At 43.3% G+C, this 19,422-nt stretch overlaps 2 protein-coding genes across 2 annotated transcripts in view; both read right to left on the bottom strand.

The window, feature by feature from the left end:
• LOC102207162 (dedicator of cytokinesis protein 3-like) overlaps positions 1-15,360 on the bottom strand; it is a 248,678-nt gene extending 233,318 nt beyond the window's left edge. The window contains exon 1 of the mRNA XM_013912880.1: positions 14,407-15,360. Within this exon, the coding sequence (XP_013768334.1) occupies positions 14,407-14,443 (37 nt within the window). The 5' untranslated portion in view covers positions 14,444-15,360. The remainder of the gene's footprint in view (positions 1-14,406) is intronic.
• Positions 15,361-19,115: 3,755 nt separating this feature from the next.
• Positions 19,116-19,422, bottom strand: part of LOC102206871 (protein VPRBP-like) — a 20,286-nt gene continuing 19,979 nt past the window's right edge. The window contains exon 28 of the mRNA XM_005740912.1: positions 19,116-19,375. Coding sequence (XP_005740969.1) covers positions 19,305-19,375 — 71 coding nt within the window. The 3' untranslated portion in view covers positions 19,116-19,304. The remainder of the gene's footprint in view (positions 19,376-19,422) is intronic.

The following is a 19,422-nucleotide window of genomic DNA, read 5'->3' as shown; positions in this document are numbered from 1 at the left end:
AAAGCACTGTATCGAACGGTTCAATATCGATACGAGTATCGTTGCACTCCTACTATTTATACATGTTTAAAAAGCTTTAGAAAACCCAAACAACAACACAAAAGCCTGCTTTTCCCACTTAGTCCCTGATGTGTGATTAAAAATAAATTCCCTCATTTACTTCGTGTTCTGCTGTATTTTTCTTTCATTACTCATCAACTTGGCCTCAACAGGTCAAATAAAAACTACTCTGCAAGCAGCCCAGTCTTAAGCTGTAATCAATAAACTTGAAGAGGAGGGATTTGTTGACATTGTGAAAAGTGTAACTCTGTTGATCTTACTTTGGACCAGCTGCAGGACTGCAGAACTATTGACCTTTTTTAAAAGCACTAATCAATAAATCCAGAGACAGACAGGCCGGCGTTGCACTTCCAGAAACTGTGTCCAGAATGGCTGACAACCTCTTTCTATTCACATCAAGGGAAAGGGAAAGTGTGGAGGGCTGAAAAGAGAAAGAGTAAGAAAGAAACTTCTAAAAGTCAAACTATGAGGATGCAATACATGTTCAGGTCAGACATCACACTCAAAAAACAGCTTAATTAAGTCATTTAATTTGGATTAGAACCAGCAGAAGAAGGGTTAAAGCGGCACAACGATCATCAACAGCAAACTGCACAGTCCTCACAGATAAGCCACTACAAATATATTTAACATATTCAACCTACAACACCTGTAATAAAAATCTAAAAACAATTATGTGGAACATTTTTCTGAAGAATTATTACGTTTATTTGGATTTTATGTACAATTTGCCAATAACACTTCACTACACAATTATGTGTAGGCATGTGTTTCCATCGTGCTGTTTGCAACTTTTATTAAAACAGTGGTTCTAAAAATGTCCTCCATTAATGGATATCAATCTAAAAACAGTGAAAGGTTGAAAATGAACCAATAAGTTGTGAAGCTCAAGAGAAATCTGAGGATTTTCTGAAGTGTCACTGAAAGTCCAGCCATCTGCTTCTGGATGGGACCTTCAAGACCCTTATTTACAAAATTTCATTTAAACAAATTCCATGAAACAGCCTTGAAAACCAGAATAACTAAATTGGTTGGTAAATTGAGAACAGATAGTTAAACAGAACTTCTGTAATTTCAGGTTTTTGGGAGACATGCAGAAGAAGCCAAAGCCAGGAGCCAGAGGAAATCCACTGAAGGTTTGCTAGTTTAAATTCCAGCTATGGAAACTAAAGAGAAACAGAGTCCTCTCTGTCTCTCTCAGGAGCCCTCGCTCAAATCATTTACAAACTGCTTGAGTGGAGCTCCTCAGTGATGAACAGGAGATAGATGTGACTGCACAGAGAATAACAGCATAACAAGAATGTGCCCAGCCTGAAGGATGTTTCACCCAAAATGGATGACAGTGATTCTCAAGAAGAATGACGGAATCATCCTTTTAAAGTCTCAGGAGGCGACTCCAGACAGCGTAGTAACTGAGGTCATGTTATTAGAGTCGAATGGATGGGTCAGCACAGGAAACCACAGATCATGTGACCATTTCCAAACAGCAGTGTTTTTAAGCATCATAAGTGCTTTAAACTTATCAAATATCCTGATATTAGCAAAGTAATCATTTTAACCCAAGCTGTAATCTTTTCCTCATGCTGGCCAATGTGTTGTTGCAAGGAATCCCACACACAATGATGACATTCAAACCAAAATAAAATTAAGAGCAAAAGAAATACAAAAAATTCAAAGCATTACCAAATGCACAGCAGATACACAGAACATCACGCAGACCTGGTGCCAGCAGAACCGCTAAAATTCAGCAGATTTGTGAGTTCAGGTCCACACATCTGGAACCACCGTCTGAAAAGCTTCATCACCCCGGGTCCTTAGGTGGATACTGTGGGCAGGCTGCACTTTTTTACCTAAACTACTAAGATGACAGTGATTGTAAAGGAGGAGATATGCTACACTGCAGGACTCGACTATGAAATACTGTGTAAGTGAGGCCGTACGTATGTATAAACTGCACTCGGCTCATGACAGTAAATCTGTAAAGTTTGACACGGTCTAGTTACCTGGTGTCATGATGGAAATGCATGGAACTGGCTCCGGAGTGGGAATCAGAACTCCACCAATGGAAACGGGAATAGCAGATGGAACAATCAAGGTCTAGAGATCTGCTTAATTTGGCTGTCAAAGGATAGGAAAGTTATAGAAACTGATATGATGAAGAACAGCAGCCCAAGACTCCCCGAGCTTAGGATGCATAACATCACCTGCTGGTTTGGCAGGCCCTGTTTTTGTAGACTCGAGCTGATCACTTCGTTTTTTAAAACCATGTCTCAGGCTTTATTCTACTTTTTGACTCTAATAGGGACCAAAATGAACATAAGTCCTTTTAAAAAAGAATTTAAACTAAGAACTGAGTTCAGAAAAGTGCAAGAATCAAGGAAGCCAAGGGACATTTTCTCAAACTTTTAATAAAACATAAACTTCTTTTTACAGCCAGAAGACTCACATCCTGCTGGTTTTATAAAGTGCAGATTTCAAGCACTTACATATATGCTGTTTGTAAGACCCAGGAGCTAAATCTGGTATATAAAGTCTATGGCCTTTCTCTGACCAGCAACATTACAGCTTTGGAAAAGATGAACATCTGCAACTTTTCCCTAAATCAGGAGATGATATTTACATGTGCCAACACGTGCACCGGGATGCTTGTGACCGTGTAAACATACCCAGCAATCAGTGACAAAAGAGTCTGATAAAACTACGACCCACTGATGTAGCTGCGTAACTTTGCACTTTAGGTAAAAGTTAGTGTGTGTGACTGTCAGAGCTTCTGTGTCGGAGAAACTGGTTTTACTGAAGCAACATGTTTATGTTGTCAGTGATCGGAGCTGCTCGTGGTCCGCCTCTCTGGATGGAGGCTGGGAAGTTGGACCGTTGTTATGGCGATAAGAAACCAGCCTTGCCAGGGTGTCCGCGGAAACTGAACGTAACCATAACAACAACGGAACTCTCCTCTAGAATGCTGCTGTGTTTAAAACCCCTGAGACACACACACACACACACACACACACACACACATATACACACACACACACACACACACACACACACACACACACACACTGCCTGACTGCCAGCTGGATTTGCAGCCCACATCCAGAGTTTTCTGACACATGGACCACAAATTAAAACTTTATGATTTTATTCTCTTTTAAACTTTTCTTTTCTTTTTTTTTTAATTACCATCCCAGTTCAAAAGATGAGCTGTCCTCTTTGTGCATATAAACTAGACGACAAGCCTGTGCTTTGACATCAACCTAACTCACTTCCCCAAGAGCCAGAACCACGGGGGGTGAGGCAGAGTGGGGAGAAGAGTACAGAGCAGACAAGGGCGGGGTGAGATGGGGGAGATCGTTATCCGGTAACTTTCAAAGCCGTTCCTCAGCTCCAGTTATCTCAGGATGGCAAGAAGTGTGTCACAAATTGTGTGCTAACCTGTTCCAGTAACAGTCGCTCCACCAACACTGAGAATCCTTCTTCTAATTTTACTTTGTGGTGCAGTTGGTGCACCCGTGTTTCCAGCTCCAACTGTGATTTGAGTGGAGGCCAGTGAAGATAGACGTGTGTGTATGGGGGTGTAAGGGATAGACAGAGATGTGGAGATTGTGAATTTTCACATAAAAGCAAATAAAGACAGGAGGGGTTGCAGATGGAAGCAGCAGACTGAGATACGGGGAAAGATACAGAGAGGCAGCATGACGGTGACAGACACCGAGATTAAAGTCTCAAGTCTAAAGAGAATTTGAGAGGAGAGTTTAAAAAAAATCCACAGGGTGTTTCTGTGGGCACAACACGCTCAGTCTGAATCAGCACGCACTGCTGGCATTAGAATACAGAGGATGTTTAATGGGAGCTCCATTAACACATCTATTGGACTGAAAAGCAGAAGCACATGAAAAGCTAGGGATGCTTTTTTATTGTACGCAACATAATCGTGATAATTTAGGTCAGTAAGTGTGACACTAATTCTTAAGTTAACCTTAATATGAAAATGTGTGGTGTGTGTCCACCTCTTTTTCATTTGTTTGTTTATATTTTAATTTCAGATTTCTTTCATACGAGCGATACCTGCCGGCCTGCAGGGCTGGAAGCTTCCATCAAACTCAGGCCGGACGAGAGGCCCTCAGCTCAGTCTATGAATTCATGTTTTTGATGCTAATTCTTTATAAGTTTGTCTCTGAAACTTGTGGATTTCTGTTTGGGTCTGATGGGTGTATTTTGTCAAGAATAGAAACCACTGGATTGTCTTCTAGTCCTAACACAGTAGTTTTATTGACTAAGCACGTTTTAATGATAAATAGTAAAGGATTACCACCTCCAACCCTGCAGCCTCTAAATGCACTTTTTACCCTTTAAAAGTGGAAAACATTTGCTTTGTTCATATGGACATGGATGAGGACAGAAGAGACCGCCTCTGCTGGACTACGTTGGAAGATCCGCCATCTTGGCTCAGACTGAACTAAACACTGTGTGTGAGAGAGTTTGGGCTTTTAAGCAGGAAGTAAAACTGTCAAAGGAAAGAGGTGCGCTTGCACTGAAATACACAAAAATACATACTTGTTCAAATACATAAAATACACAGAGGACATAAGTAGAAATCAGCATATCCCCAAAGCATCCACGAACACACACTGCGATGTAAAATATCCTCCTTATTTTGAAGAAATCATTTCAAAATGACTCCGGGACGCAGGAAACGTTAAACACGCTGCTGGGCTCTGAGTAATCCCTCTCTGAGCTCTTTGCTTTTGGCTTCTTCTCTTCAGCTGCTGTTCAGTATAAACCAAAATGCATTTTCAAGTTTGTAAGGCCGCCTTGGTTTTTATTTTGGGTATGAAGCACGACTCATATCGTACACACGAGCTTGCTGCTGCGTGTGATGAACTTCCCCGCCTACGTGCGAAAACGCTGCAACCTCTTTATCGTGACTTAACTTTCTGTTTCTCCAGAGGAGGGAGAAAGTACGTGGTGGAGGCGAGGATCTCCTCCACCCCCCATCCCTGCTCGACTGGGTGTGTTTCAGCACCACGGACAGCAGCCAGCTGCTCTCAAGCCTCATCATACTTTAATCTTTCAGCCTCCTCACATCGCGTGTGAAGGCTGAGAACAGAAACAGCACTGAGTCCACCTCGCTCACACAAGAGCAGTGCTCGGTATTGTGTGTTAACACTGGCACTGGTCATGTTTAGGCCTAAGGACAGCACCCACCAGAGTTCACAAAAGGTTGGACCAGCACAATTTTCACCTACACAGAGAAGTGTGTCTTAGCAGATCAAGCCATCTGCCTCTCCCTGCAGCAGCCAATTGAATCCAGCCATGCTCACTTCACCCCTCCCAGGGAAACTTGTCCTCTGATAGCATTTTACCTGATGAAACACACACCAGTGTTTTGTTCTTAATGTACGTGTGAACAAATGTAACTGATTTAACCAGTTTACACATGCTTAACCTGAACACTCATGTTAGATCAAAGCCTGTAAAACCAGTAAATTGATCTCAAAGGCTTTCTTCCTTTTTGTATTTTGTTGATTTCTGTTAGTTTAGATCATCCACGATCAGCTGATCTCAGGCCAGCTGACATCCCATGACACCCTATCCATCTGATAAATCTTAGTTGGTTTAGCCAGCAACCGACCTCCAAAACAACTCGTTCTCTTCACGCTGCTCCGGTGTCGTGTCTGTTTTCATTAATGGGCCTGAATCTGCTCTTGATTATAGTTGTAGTCGTTCTGATTCAAATTAAAAACATAAAAGCAAATTAATGACCTGCTTATATGCAGAATGACAGGACTGAATAAATGAGTCTGTGCTGCACCTTTTATGAAAATGTTCCCCACTAAAGACGCAGTTACAATCAATGCAACACCAGAACACAAGGCTGATGTAATGTGCACTTTAGATGCTGGCAATCATTTTTAAGAACTGCAAAGAACTTTGTAATCAAACGACCTTCGTTTTATAAGCATTAGTTCTTTGAGTGTTACTTGTTACACGCACACACAGTAATAAGCACCTTGCAGAGCGCTGGGTGTGTGCCAGTCGGGGACTGCGGTGATGACTTCACCTTCTGTTTAGCCGACTAGTTGTCAGCTGGAAACAACACAACATTACCAGCTCAGCGTCTCCCTCTCAGTCTGGTTACCTCACCGTATCTCCGCTCTGACTCCCCTCTGCCTGTGTTCTCTTTCTCTGCCTCTTTCTAGCCCATGAAGTTAGTCGGTATTCATTTGGTGTAATTAGTTACTTATCTTTTATGCAGTTGCAAAGTGCTGCTGGGGTTTGCTACGGGATGCCATTAACTAATTATGCTGAACTGATTGCAATAGAATACATTTATTTATTGTGTGTATTTATATCACTGTGCTGCATAATCTTTTCCCAGCGCAACATTTTCATGCAGAGAACAGATCAGGAACAAACAACACAAACTGCTTTATTCAGTGTAAACACTGTGACACCCCTCCCCCTCATCTACACCAGATGACGTGAACAGGTGAGGGCAGGTACTTTTATTAATCAAGTACACGTGCATAGTGACCAGGTATCAGTGCGCTGTAGGTAAACAAGCTACGTACATTGAAAGCCATGAGACCTACTGATGTTTGGCGAACGTCTCATGTGCACCAGCAGCTTGGTATTCTATAGAAATCCTTTGAGATCATCTGTAGGCTCTTAAAACTGTCAGCAGTTAGCCCCGGAGAAGCCTGACCTGCTTACGTTTCAGTATCCTGCAAACCACGTGAGACTTCCTACCAGTTTGATGCTTCTGTCCTCTGAGACTTATGTTATAGAAGCCATATGACCAAAGCTATAAATCTGGGTCACAAACATGTGAATGCTGATAAGTGTGCAACTGTTTGACGCTTCCAAAGCTCACGAGCAGCACAGTTCGATGATCATGTAGCAGGCGTTGGTGTTTCTCCACGTGTTCTCATTCTAGGGTGTGAAATATTGTTTTCCTGACAAATTCTGATGGAAGCTGCGGGTTTCTCACCTGTGTCCCATTTGGGATTTTGTATCTTTTTGACTTTAGCCACGTTTGACTTCAAATGCACATCTTCACAATGGAAAATTATGAAAAACAGGAGAAACACAGTGTGTCAGAATGTGTCACCAAGGGTTCCCTTACAAGAGCATAAATGTGACGAACTGAGCAACCCATCCTACTGTTGCACTGATGTCATTCATCACCTCGTCCACATCAGTGAGGAATAGTTTGGGCGTATCTTTGAGATGTTCACAGCTTTGTCAAAACATCAGCACCGGCACCAAAACACTAACAGACAACAGGCTGGTTTTCAGGTCAAAGCAATCAGAAAAATGGCCTCCTAATACAGATTAAGCTTGCATTTATAAAACAGGGTCTGCAGAAATAATCTTATTCTTTGAGATAAACCTCTTGACGAATGCTCTGAGAGGCTTTAACCCTGTGAGACCCAAACAGGATAAGCAGTGGAGAAATTAGATGGACTGGGTACGTTGAGCAGCTGAACAGGGGTGTGTTCCTAAGGTCCCTTCAGCACAGTAACAATCGTGCTTGAATCGTATCTGAGAAACTTACTAAAACTTTCCAAAAGTCAGAGCAAGAGACACAGAAAAGGACTGTCTTTACCTTATGATACAGTACACAAGCCCTTTGAGAAAGGACCATATTAATAAGGACAATCTGTGTCTTTGTTAACTCGTTGCTTTGACGTGGGATTAAAAGACGGACTGAAGGAGTGATGGACCTGGATGGATGAATGGATGGACGGACTTGCTATCAGTTTCCACAGGCAGTGGTGATAATTCATCGTGTCCAACTTGAGTTCTTCTCGCCTGATGGTTCATGAGTGGCAGAGTCATGACAGAAGAGAGAGTGAACGTATTTCCTCAAAGACAAACTTCAGATGTACAAATCATTGTTGGGCACAAACCACATTAAAAGTATCGTCTCATAAAAGGACATAAAAGCAGATATAATGTTTTCTTTTATGGAACTGTACTTTATCACATTCACAGAAGCAGATTTTTCAGGCAGTAAATTAATGACTTGCTGAAGTGAATACGGCGAGGATTCATTTATAATGTGAATGTAGGAAAGTTTATTTTTCACATCACAAAAAACATTTTTAGTTTATGGAAAAATGCATCAAATGTTTCTAAAGAACATGAAGATTTTATCTTTAGGGAGTTGGATTTTTCTGAAGGCAGAAATGTGTAAAGTGTATTTAAATAAGAGTTAAAAGGCTCTTTCAGAAGAAACAGACTTGGTGACTCGCCTGTGCAGATGCAGCATCATCTTTTTCCAAAAGGTGTCGGCCTCGCCCTGTTATGCCTAAAGCTTCGCTTTGGTTTCAGGGCTTTGACACACCAGCCGCAGCAGAACTGACCACTGTAAGGTTTTCGAGTTGTACAAAGTCCACGTGGGCGGTATCCACACAAGCAGTCAGTAAAGAAAAATGACAGACTTGTTTCATTAATGACAGAACTTCACTGCCAGAGGACACTTAGTACATCAAGGAGCCACTCAGCGCTTTGACGAAATGGCATTAATTGACCACCCAGAATGAAAATAAGCTCAACGTTCCAAAAAATAAAGATCCTGAAAGCATAATTGTGATGACTTTTATCCTCCAAGTTCCTCCAACAGCCACAAAAAGAGGTGATTTCTTCCTAAACGTATCAGAAGTACAAAAAACGTCCTCTGATGATAATAAAAGTTTCTCACATCCTTAAGCTTGTGCTCCAATGTTCTGACCGCCATCAAGCCGCTTATTCACACCGGATATAGCCCAGTGACGCATCATCCTTCAAAGTCTTGTCAAGATAAGTTTTTTACGATGAAGCTATGACATTTGACAAATAGGCCGAGTCTGACTCAAAGGTGAGGAAAACAAATGACATAAGAATTCATTACAGTTGGTTTATAAAGTCTGACACTAGAAGCCCTCTCCAGCCCCCCACCCTCCGGTTCACAGCAGTGACAGATGAGCACAGGCGACGGCGGCAAAATGAAAAGCTGGTCCAGAATAAATAAGTCAGAGTGAAGACAAAGAGAGACAAACAAGGTGCCGCGCTCCTTTACACCTCTGTCACCTTCACAGTGTTACAGTTTTAGCGCCGTGTACGCTGCTGCACGCCTGCTGGAGGTGTGACAAATGTGATGCTGTACGACATGTCTGTGTTAAAGTCACCTGCCCACCTGTGTGTTGTGTGTGTCAGTTCTTTCTGGTTTCAGTGTGTCTAAACAACAATGAACCATCTGTGTGTTTTATGTAGGAGGATGTTTGGATATCAGGAAACCTGATGATTTACAGTTGAATTTGCTAGGAATTATAGACTGTACATAAAAGATGGACGTAGCTACCACGACGTCTCAGACTGAACAGTGCGTTCCTGTTAGCAGGGTATTTCCCCCACACTGTCTTGATGTCTTGAGACTGGACACAGAGTGCTCATAGCATTGTGACTTAATAAAAAGATAGCTCCGCCCTAAATCGTGCCTTGCTTTATCCGTCTTTTTGGCTCTAATTGGAATCACGATTTACAAACATAACATAACTTCATATTAAATAAGACTTCAAACTAGCGACTGGGCTCATGAACTCCCTAACAAAGTGTGGACAGCTCAGGTGAACTGTGGAACTTTTTCCTCGTAGATTTCTACACCGTCAGAATTACCTTTGAAATCAGAGGAACGCCCCCTGCTGGCCATTAGAAAAAACTTCTGAATAAGTATCACTTCTAAGGCCCAGAATGTAAACCCTTCACATACAGTTTCAGTGCTCTTGCAGTTTTAAACACACACTGACTGATTTGCAAACTTTTCTGTGGCTAACAGAGAGAGTTCTCATCTTCAGCAGGTGCATTTCATAAGGAGGCTGTCTGGAACGTCTGTTCATTTGTCCATCTGTCTTCCTCTCTGCCTGTCTGTCTGTCTGTGTGCGTTCTGTGTTATCTGAGTGTGAGAACTGAGTGCTGTGCTGTGCAGCCCTGGGGGAGGTGAAGCTGCATTCAGGAACCTCTATGGGTGCCACAAAGCTGCATTCATGCAGCTGAATAGCTGTTTTCTACAACCAGGCACTAGTCATCCCAACTCCATTGGAAGGGCTCTATGAGTTACCACTCTCCCTGCCTTGGTATGCAAAGCATTATGCAGCAAAAACACAAATGGCTGGATTAACAAAGGGCACACAAAGCATACTTACATGGAAACATTGAAGGGATACGTGACTCTGTAGTTTCAAAGGACGGTGTTTTTAGGATTTCTGCGTTCTTCCCTCTATCCGGTGGCAAATAAAGAATTTCCTCTTTCTTTTCCTTTTTTCAGCTCTCAGTCAGTCACAGTTACACTTTTTTTTTCCGCATTTCCGTATTGTTAGTGCACTGAACGGCCGTTATCAGATGTTATCGGTCCCATACTTATTTCCTCCTCTACCCTCTACACGGCAGCCATCACCTCACTCGTGCTGGTGACTCCACACTGCTGAAGAGAGAGAGGACGGCAGTGGAGGCTTGGTCCACTTGACTCTGGATTTCTGGACTGAGCTTTCATTAAAATATTCAATGTAGTTTTTGTAACACTGTTTAGTTTGCGTTAGTACTTGGTAAATATCATCTTTTTCCCAACCCGAGTTGCTTGTTACAAAGCTCCATTTTCTTATTTTACCACATCAGGAAATGTCTCAAGCATTTTTTCACATGGCCACTAGAGGTCTCTGACAATCCGGTCGTTCAGTCTGACGTCACTAGCCGTGTCTGGACCTAAACTCCGCTGCAGGTCCATATATCAAACGATCACTGTGGCATTACTGAGAGTTGAAAAACTGTCTAAAGTCTTTCATCTTTAATAAAATGACAGCGTTCTGCTCTACCAGGTGTAACAATTGAGTTTAACATCCAGGCATCCATGAAAACGGAATTTATGACATTTAACGGAGTTAGAAGTTAGCAGGGAGTTAGCTCGCTAGCTTCTATCTAAATACAATATAGCATGTCCTGACTGCGGGGTTTTGGAAACAGATTCAAACGTACAGCTCTGCTATCACTTCCAGCATAAATGAAGACAGAAAACTAAACAGCAGTGACGTTTGTAGGGTTACTGAAGTTTGGCTAGCTGCTATATAATGATGTGCTACGTGACCGCTAGCGACACAGCTATGTTAGCATAATATAAACAAGCTAACTTTTTTTCCACTCGATAAAAGTTAACGTGAGTGTTCTCGGTGGTCAGGAACAAATGTAATCGCATGGCAGGATGCTGTAAAAGGACCAAACTTCAGCCAGGAGAACAACTGAGATAATCCATCCACAATACGAGGTTAGTCATTCATATACTGCTGCATGGGTTGGGCTGTAGTTACATCCTAAGGTTTTAAAAACTGAGCTTAAATAAATGATTAGCGGTAATAAAAGCCGAGGGAGGTCAACAGTGATCACTGACTGTTTTAGGAGCTTTTTGAGATCAAATAGAAGAAAATACAAAACATTAAACATGTTAACAACACAAAAGCCATATTAAACGCAGACTACTTTAGGCCCGGAAGTAGGATTCGTCACGTCATCACTTAACGACCGGATAGGTGTTAGAGATCTCTTTCTGTTAAAAGGGAGTTCTTCCTCCCCACAGTTGCCATGTTCTGCTCGTGGGGGTCTGATGGATAACTGATAATGACCAATCAGTGTGAGGGTAACATCCAAATCAGGTGACTTTTCCATAACTTTATAGAAAATTTATGACAATTATCATTTTAATAACAAAGTTGTTTTCGTGATGGACTTTTACAGAACTTTAGAGTCCATTTCCTGAATGTCTTTTCTTACGATTCTCCTAAAAGATAACTAAGCTGTCAGATTTACTGTGAACATGTGGGCGGTGACGACTGCACCTGTGCTCCTCTTACAATGTCATTATCGTGTGGATCTCTTTTTCCAGCAGTGTCACCACCCTGCAGAGTGAAATGTGTGGCACTTTAAGCGAACACCTAATGTTCTGTGTGATGGAGTCTTTGAAGGGTGATATTCACGATTGCTTTCCACACTCCTGCACTGTCAGATTATGGTGCCGTTTTCCTTTTATGGAGTCTATCAGCGGGCGATGTGAAGGCTTGTAAGATGTGGCACAATTCTGATTTTGATGCTAAGAGGCTTCTAGCAGAGTAAATCAAACAGCCGCAGCACGCATCCTCAGCTGGAGTCTACTGAAGGTATCGGGAAGCAGGAAAAACACCCACAGCCTCTCATTTAAATTCAGCTAATGTCTCTTTCCAATTAACAGATTGGCAGAGTCATGACTGCCCAAATTGACTTCCTGTCAGCAGAGGCCTCGCTCCCTCACGCTGCAGACATTGTGTGGCATTTCACCGGATTGGTCGCTCGGAAAGATCCTGGCAGCTGTCAGTCGATACCTCTGCCCATCGGGGACAGGAAGTCTGGCATGGTCATGTGAAATACCTATGCTAATTTTCTTGAACTGTCCAAGTTAAGATCACTGAGTACACAGTGTTCCACCTGCATGGGTGGTCTCGGGGCCAATTAGTGAGGAAATGTTTAATCGTTTGAGAGAGAGACAACGAGAGGGGGGGGCATGAAAAACTCAAAATCTCACTAAAGTATACAATAAGCATGAAAATCATCTTCTCAGGGTATTGACACAATGAAAGAATCAAGAAACTGAAAGTTAGTATAACCATCAGAGGAAGAGCTCCTTGAACATGACCTGTACCACAAAGATAGCAGCGCTGAGGGGAAGGTAAAGAACAGCCTTAAAATAAAGCAGGATGGTCCAAGAGGCAGTGCAACCTGAGGCACTGGTACCGGAAATGCTCATGCACCAATCAGATTTGAGCAATCCACATTAGATACAGGCATGCTGCCAGTGCCATTAGAGAGTAAAATAAAGGTTATAATTGGTACTTCTGCAGCCGGGAGCAGTAATTATTATTAAGGAGATTTTATGCTGCATTCATAAATATACGTTGATTAGAGTGTCAATAAAATTCTTATAAAATTAAATTAAGATTTTGTTCCTTGATCAACGTGACATGTAGGACAGAGTAGGCCTGGGAATAGGCAGAGACCGTCCTCCATAACCAATCATTTTATTGTATAAGCAGGCCTGAAAATGACAGTAAAGAGTTCATGGCTGAAGTTTTAGTGACAAGACTGCACACAACAAAAAAAACCTTTAGAGATCCAGCAACATTCGCAACAAACATTTAAAAAGCACCAACACAGCAGGAGCACAAGACCAAGAACAATACTCCACACACACTAAAATATCCTTCCAGGACGTTGATGAGTTTGTGATATTTTCATGAGAACATCAAGATGATGTCACTCAGCGTTTCTCTTTAATGTCATGTGTACTTGTGGCAACATGATTTAACCATATCTCACAATGTTTAGAGTCGTTCCTGGATCCTTGCTGACTCCAGACGTTCGTCACTTCCCAGATAGGGAAAGCCACACCATTGATGCAACTCTATAACTTTTTGGATCACATGATCTCTTTGGTGGAGGTAAGAAAGTCGATTTTGGGTCAGCAGTGTTTTTCCAAACAGGCCTTTAGGTGTGGCTGCTTGAAAGACGTGCAGCAGATAAACGGGAGATAAATGGGGAGCGAGAATAATTGGACTGTGGATCTTTGGCTAACGGGCCCAAAGCACCAGCTCTCATCTGAAAACATTCACCGTCATCGTGCTGCCACAGCACGCTGCGTAATCAATCACTGCTGTCAAGTCTCAGTTACCTGCACTGCCCATTATCACCGCATCCTGTTCCTGTCCTTGCTTCAGTTTCACTTCACCCACTTTCCACATTCACGCACTATAAACCCACAGCAGAAGCGACGACACAGCCCCTCTCTCATCCCGCACCCGTCACACTTACACAGGACTGCTGTAAGGCTCTGATCTGTTCTACCACACCAGAACAGACGACAAGGACCACAGACCAGGCGCGCAGACCGGAGACAGGACTTGACAGAACAGATAAAACAAAACACCATTTCCAGCGTCCAGCGCCTCAGGTGCCGCAGACACATCTCAAAGGGAATACTGTAGACGGTGTGCAGATAAGAACCTGTAGTCTCTGCACAGCTCCTCATGCCCACAGGCGCTTCTTTGGAACAGATTCCAGTGAGATGACCCCTTTCATTTCACAGATTACAGATTTTCACTTTACAACCTGATTTAGACATCGAAGGCGCAGGAGCAGCTGAATGTCTGTAATGCTTTTATACAAAAAAATAAAGTGCGCAAACATTAACTGCGGTTTCTGGAGGTGAGTTTGGCACCATCCTCTGCGTAAAAAACAAAGCCGTGTACCAGGACATCATCAGACAAACATCACTGATTTACTCACCCACTCCAATTTTCTCATCCTCTGTCGGCGTCCACATGATGTCCCGCTGCACCCACAGCAAAATCCTCTAAAGAAAGTAGCTATAATCACCCGATGGGTCGCTTCATGGAAATCCGAGTGACGATGAGAAAGACGAGGAGGACCGCGGAGCAAAAGTTTACTGAAAATGGCTACGGGGGGAAAAAAACCTTAAACCAGTCTGAAAATGTGAAAGTTGTCTTAAATAAATGACGGTTAGTATCCTGTCAGGTTGGCGGTGACGCATGGCGCAGTGTGTCGGTCCATCTCAGCGGCTGTGCTGCGCTCCTCGGGAACGAACCGCCAGAGAAATCCTCCACAGGGGCGTCAAGGCGATTTCAAGCCAAACAGGGGGCTTTTAACCCCACCTGTGGGCATTAGAGTGGCATTTGGTTCAGCAAAAAGGCGGCCGGAGCAGATGAACTATGATTTATGAGGATTTCATTAGAGCGCGAGACTTTCCCATTCAGGAAAATCCCACGATCACTCGTGTTTCCCGTCAAGTTCTGTCCGGGCTCGGGAATCCTGTCCTCACTCAGTGAGCATCCCTCCAGAGCGAAGCTTCTGGTGCTCTTGTGTCTTTGAACCATGCGTCTGAACCTCGCTTCCTTCCGTCGCAGCTGCTGAACTTGTCGTGAGCAGATGAAGAAAAAGCTCAGTCCCGTCTGCGTGCGAGCCGTGCGCAGCAGCGGGGAAGCCTCCGTCAGTTTAAGAGGATCAGGGTGGAGGAGCGCGGCTGAGGTGGTCAGGGGGGGGGGCTCGTTTGGTCTGCACAGCCTGCACGCGCACAGGAGCCTACAGCAGCTGACCCCTCAGACCACGAGTGGGAATAAAAGACGCAAATATATATAATATATAAACTCACTTAGAATTACTCTGAGCATGTGCAGTATCGCGCACGCGCACACACGCCGGCCGTGACATCACTTTACAGCACCGTGACACAGCCTCGGTCGTGCTGTCACTGACACGCGTGTACAGCCGCTAATGACAGCCGTCTGCAGCTCAGCAGCTCAGCAGCTCCACGCGCGTTTGTTGCGCGTGCTGCGCCCCCGCGTGGACACTTCAGAGCAGCACGCGCTGTGACAGCTGTGTCACAAATATGGTGATATGACAGCTCCAGGAAACCTTAAAGCATTTTAGTTTTCCTTTTCTTATGAGCAGATTTTCACAATAAATATTTATATTTTTTATTTGTCTTCATCATAGTCAACGACCCATCTACGGGGGGGGGGGGGGGGTAATACAGTACACTGCTCGTAACAATCAGAGGTGGCCAAAGTACAGATATTCTGTACTTGAAAAGAAGTACTAGTGTTGAAAAATACTACAGTCAAAGTTGAAGTACTGATTCAACTTCGCCTCTGAAAAGTACTCAAAGTAAGAAAGTAAAAGTAGTTCTGTGGAGGACGTTACTACCAGCTATTTTTATGCAGAGCTAACTGAGCCTTGTGCTTCATTACTCTAATAATTAAATAATACAAACTTTACTTCAGTTTAAACTTTAATTCTAATAAATATTCTCATCTTGAATCTCATGAGCAGAGAATGTAGAGGGTGACTTTGCCTCTGAACAGGAAAATGTGAGCAGTCAGGGGCTAACGTGGATGCAGCCGGTGGGGGGGACACTAAACTGGTTGTAATGGCTCAGTGTGGGGAAAACAATCATAACTCACAATAACTTCGACTGAGAGCTCCAGTAGATGTTCTTAGTGTACAGGCTGTGATCAGCTGACCTGCTGCTTTTGTGGGTGTACACGCCTGAATTCAGCCAGATGTGAGCAGATGTTTTATGAGTTGTCCTGGCTGATGCCCATCCTCTGCACTGACAGTACACTGTTGATGCTGTCTTTACATTAGACACTATAAAGTTGGTATGAAGGTGAGATTCAGTGAATGAATATCAGCATCATCAGCTAACATTCATATGAATCTCTGCTATAAGCTGTGAACTCTTTACTGCAAATCCATCACAGTGCAGCAAACTAAGCTGTTTATCCTGCAGATTCTCAGGCAGCCTTTAAAAAACTGCCTCAGTTTGATTTACAGCAGGTTTCACAGTCACATGTCACATGCACAGATTTAAAAACATGGGGACTTACATATGAGCTTTAAATGAGCAGCCCTTGCCTTTAAATCTAAGCTCTCTTCTTCCTCTCCTGTCTTTCTTATCTTTCTCCATGTCTGAGTGAACTTAGCTCTCGGTCTTTTCTCTCCCGGTGAAATAAGCAGCTGGACTTTTAGCTGCAACACACTGTGAGACAAACACACAAACAGTTTGTGTGTTTGCTGATGTTTGTTGAAATTCTGCATTTCAAATGACCTCTCTACCACAGCGTGTCTTTTGTCTTCCTCCCCTCACCGCCCCTCCCTGAGCCGGAGGTTTCTTCCTGTTAAAAGGGAGTTTTTCCTTCCCGCTGTTGCCAAAGTGCTTGCTCATAGGGGGTCATATGATTGTTGGGCTTTTCTCTGTGTGTATTATTCTAGGGTCGACCTTACAATATAAAGCACCTTGAGGCGACTGTTGTTGTGATAATCGACTTCCAAATAAAATCGAATTGAATAGAGCACATGATTAGAAAAAAATTAGTCAAATATTATGATTTCAATAAATATCTTTATGTCTTGGTGTATCTTACAGATATAATGCAGTCTGAAGCTCACAGAGAACAAGCTGGACCTGCCAGTATTAACCAACACCTTCAGGTTTCCAAATTGGGGGATTCTGCATTAAATTTAGGCTAATTTTTGTAAACTTGGTGGCTAAAAGGAGGTGATAATTTAAATGACCAGAGGACAGAGTGACTGATGACGTCCACTAAAGCACTCAGAAGCTGCACTGGGAATCAGGTAATTTGCAGTACACACAAGTTGCAGCCCAACTAAACCCAGCGCATCCATGGCAACATTATTTCTGTTTGCTGCCACACTCTACACCTGTGGACGAGAATGGGATGCAAAAAATATTTAAAATGAAGATTTAATTTCCACGTGTGGACTCCAGCGAGACGAACCCATTAGCTTAATGTGTCCTCATAAGGCAGGGTCAGCTCGCTGCCGGGAAAAAAGGAGGAAGAGACAGGAGGAACAAATGAAACCGAGAAGAGGAGGAAACAGGACAGAGAGGAGACTGACAGCGAGCGACGTTTCCCACGAATAAGAACTCACTTCAACACGCTGCTGTCCACAGAGACCTGAAAGTAACACAGCCGAGGAGAAACGCTCGTCTGGACTCACGGCTCAGCAGAAACCACAGCATCTCTCCCTCATCAACAGGTGATTGTTTAGCATCACTCGAACTTGGAAAATCTTTTTTTAAAAGTCTCGCTGCATGTTCAAACAAAGAAAGATTCATTTAAAAGATTAGTCATGTGATTTGAAAGTAAAGAGCGTGGTGGGCGTGTACTCTGTGCGTCTGCAGCCAGCAGGCTTTATTTCATGTGCCCGACCACGTCTGGATTCCTAACTCGTCCACTCCTGAACACCGAGCAGAAAGCGCGCTCTGGTTTGTGCCTGAAACAGCTGCTGTGACTCGATTTATGACCTGCTGCTGTGGTTGGCAGAGAACAGTGAAAAAGTGCCTACAGATGTTTCTGCTGCCCTTTAACTACTGAAGTATCTCAAGATCTATGAAAGTAAGACTAGAGGAAGTTATTATCTAAATTATACTCTAATGAACTGTGTGAGGTCTACATGATCCTCACCTGTAAGCTGTCAGGAAAGTGATGTTTTCAATAGACTCGCATCAGCAATCCTTCTGTTCCCTCCAAAGGTTGGGCTCATCATCCACATCAGCAATGACTTAAACCTCACCGGGATTCACCTCCAACGCTTCAACCACCTTTAGAGATCATTTGTGTGGGAATTAAATCCTCTGAGGTGCTTTCCTCCAACCATCATACAGATTCAACTTCAACCACAGCACCCTGAAGTTGGCTGGTCAGCTGTGGTGGCCGCTCTCGCCTCAGCTTCCAGCAATTGTCCTTCTCTTTGACCCAGAGCCATCGGGAGGCTCTTACCCCGAATCTTCAGGCCTCTGTTTTCCCCTCCCGGCTTCTCACTGCTCCGCTCTTCAGTGAGATCCAGACTTAAAGGACTAGGAATCCTGGACACCCTCTTTAAACCAGGCTTTTCCTGCTGGTCCAGTACAAGCTGCTGGTCGTTGCTCCTGTCTGTCTCTGCTGCTTCCTCGGTCCTCCAACTCTGCAGTTAGTTTTTACCAGGACAATCAAACTGAACCCTGACACACGAAGTGCCTTTCAGTACTGCTCAGCACACAGTCCTGTGAGAACAGAAGCCCCGCCCACCTGCTGTTCAACCCATCGGTTTGACAGGAGCAGCCAATAAGAAGAAGGCTCCATCCAGTTAAAAACATCCAGTCTTTAAATCTGTAGAAAACAACCTCAACACTTTGTGTATATAAAATAATTTTTTCTTTTTCTTTTACGTCAATAACTGCTTTTATATGAATATTAAGCTCAAATAAAATGTAAAGACTGCTCACTGCTTCAGAGTTGAAAGGACTTGAAAAACTACAGCTTGTGTTTCTGTCTCGTTTTGTAGCTCAGAAAAAATTGGTGCTGATCAATAATGAGGAGAAAAAGATGTTTCACAGCAGGTAAAAATACCAAAAAGAATCCAAAATTTCAAACTCAATATTTAACCAAGAGGAAGAAAACCAAGTCTGCATATCTGAGGCCCCACAAACTCTGGGAAATATTTATTCGTCATCTCTCAATGACGTCATCAAATTTAAAAAATATATATTAGAGAAACAGAATATTGCAGAAATTTGATTTGCATACGAGCGTGTTCACAGTCAACCTGCCCGCTTAAAAGAGAAACGAGCATTTAAACAGGTACGAATGAGAACGCTGAGGTCAGGAGAACAATCGGTCATGGAGGTCACGGATGGACTGGATCAAGTCGTCATCGGACGCTCCAGAGAGATCTGCAACACACGCACACACACACACACACACGCACACGCACGCACGC

Source organism: Pundamilia nyererei, unplaced genomic scaffold, assembly GCF_000239375.1.
Source record: "Pundamilia nyererei isolate P.nyererei 1_Seehausen unplaced genomic scaffold, PunNye1.0 scaffold00105, whole genome shotgun sequence".
In the NCBI taxonomy this organism is placed as follows: domain Eukaryota; kingdom Metazoa; phylum Chordata; class Actinopteri; order Cichliformes; family Cichlidae; genus Pundamilia; species Pundamilia nyererei.
This window is presented reverse-complemented; position numbering and strand designations above follow the sequence as displayed.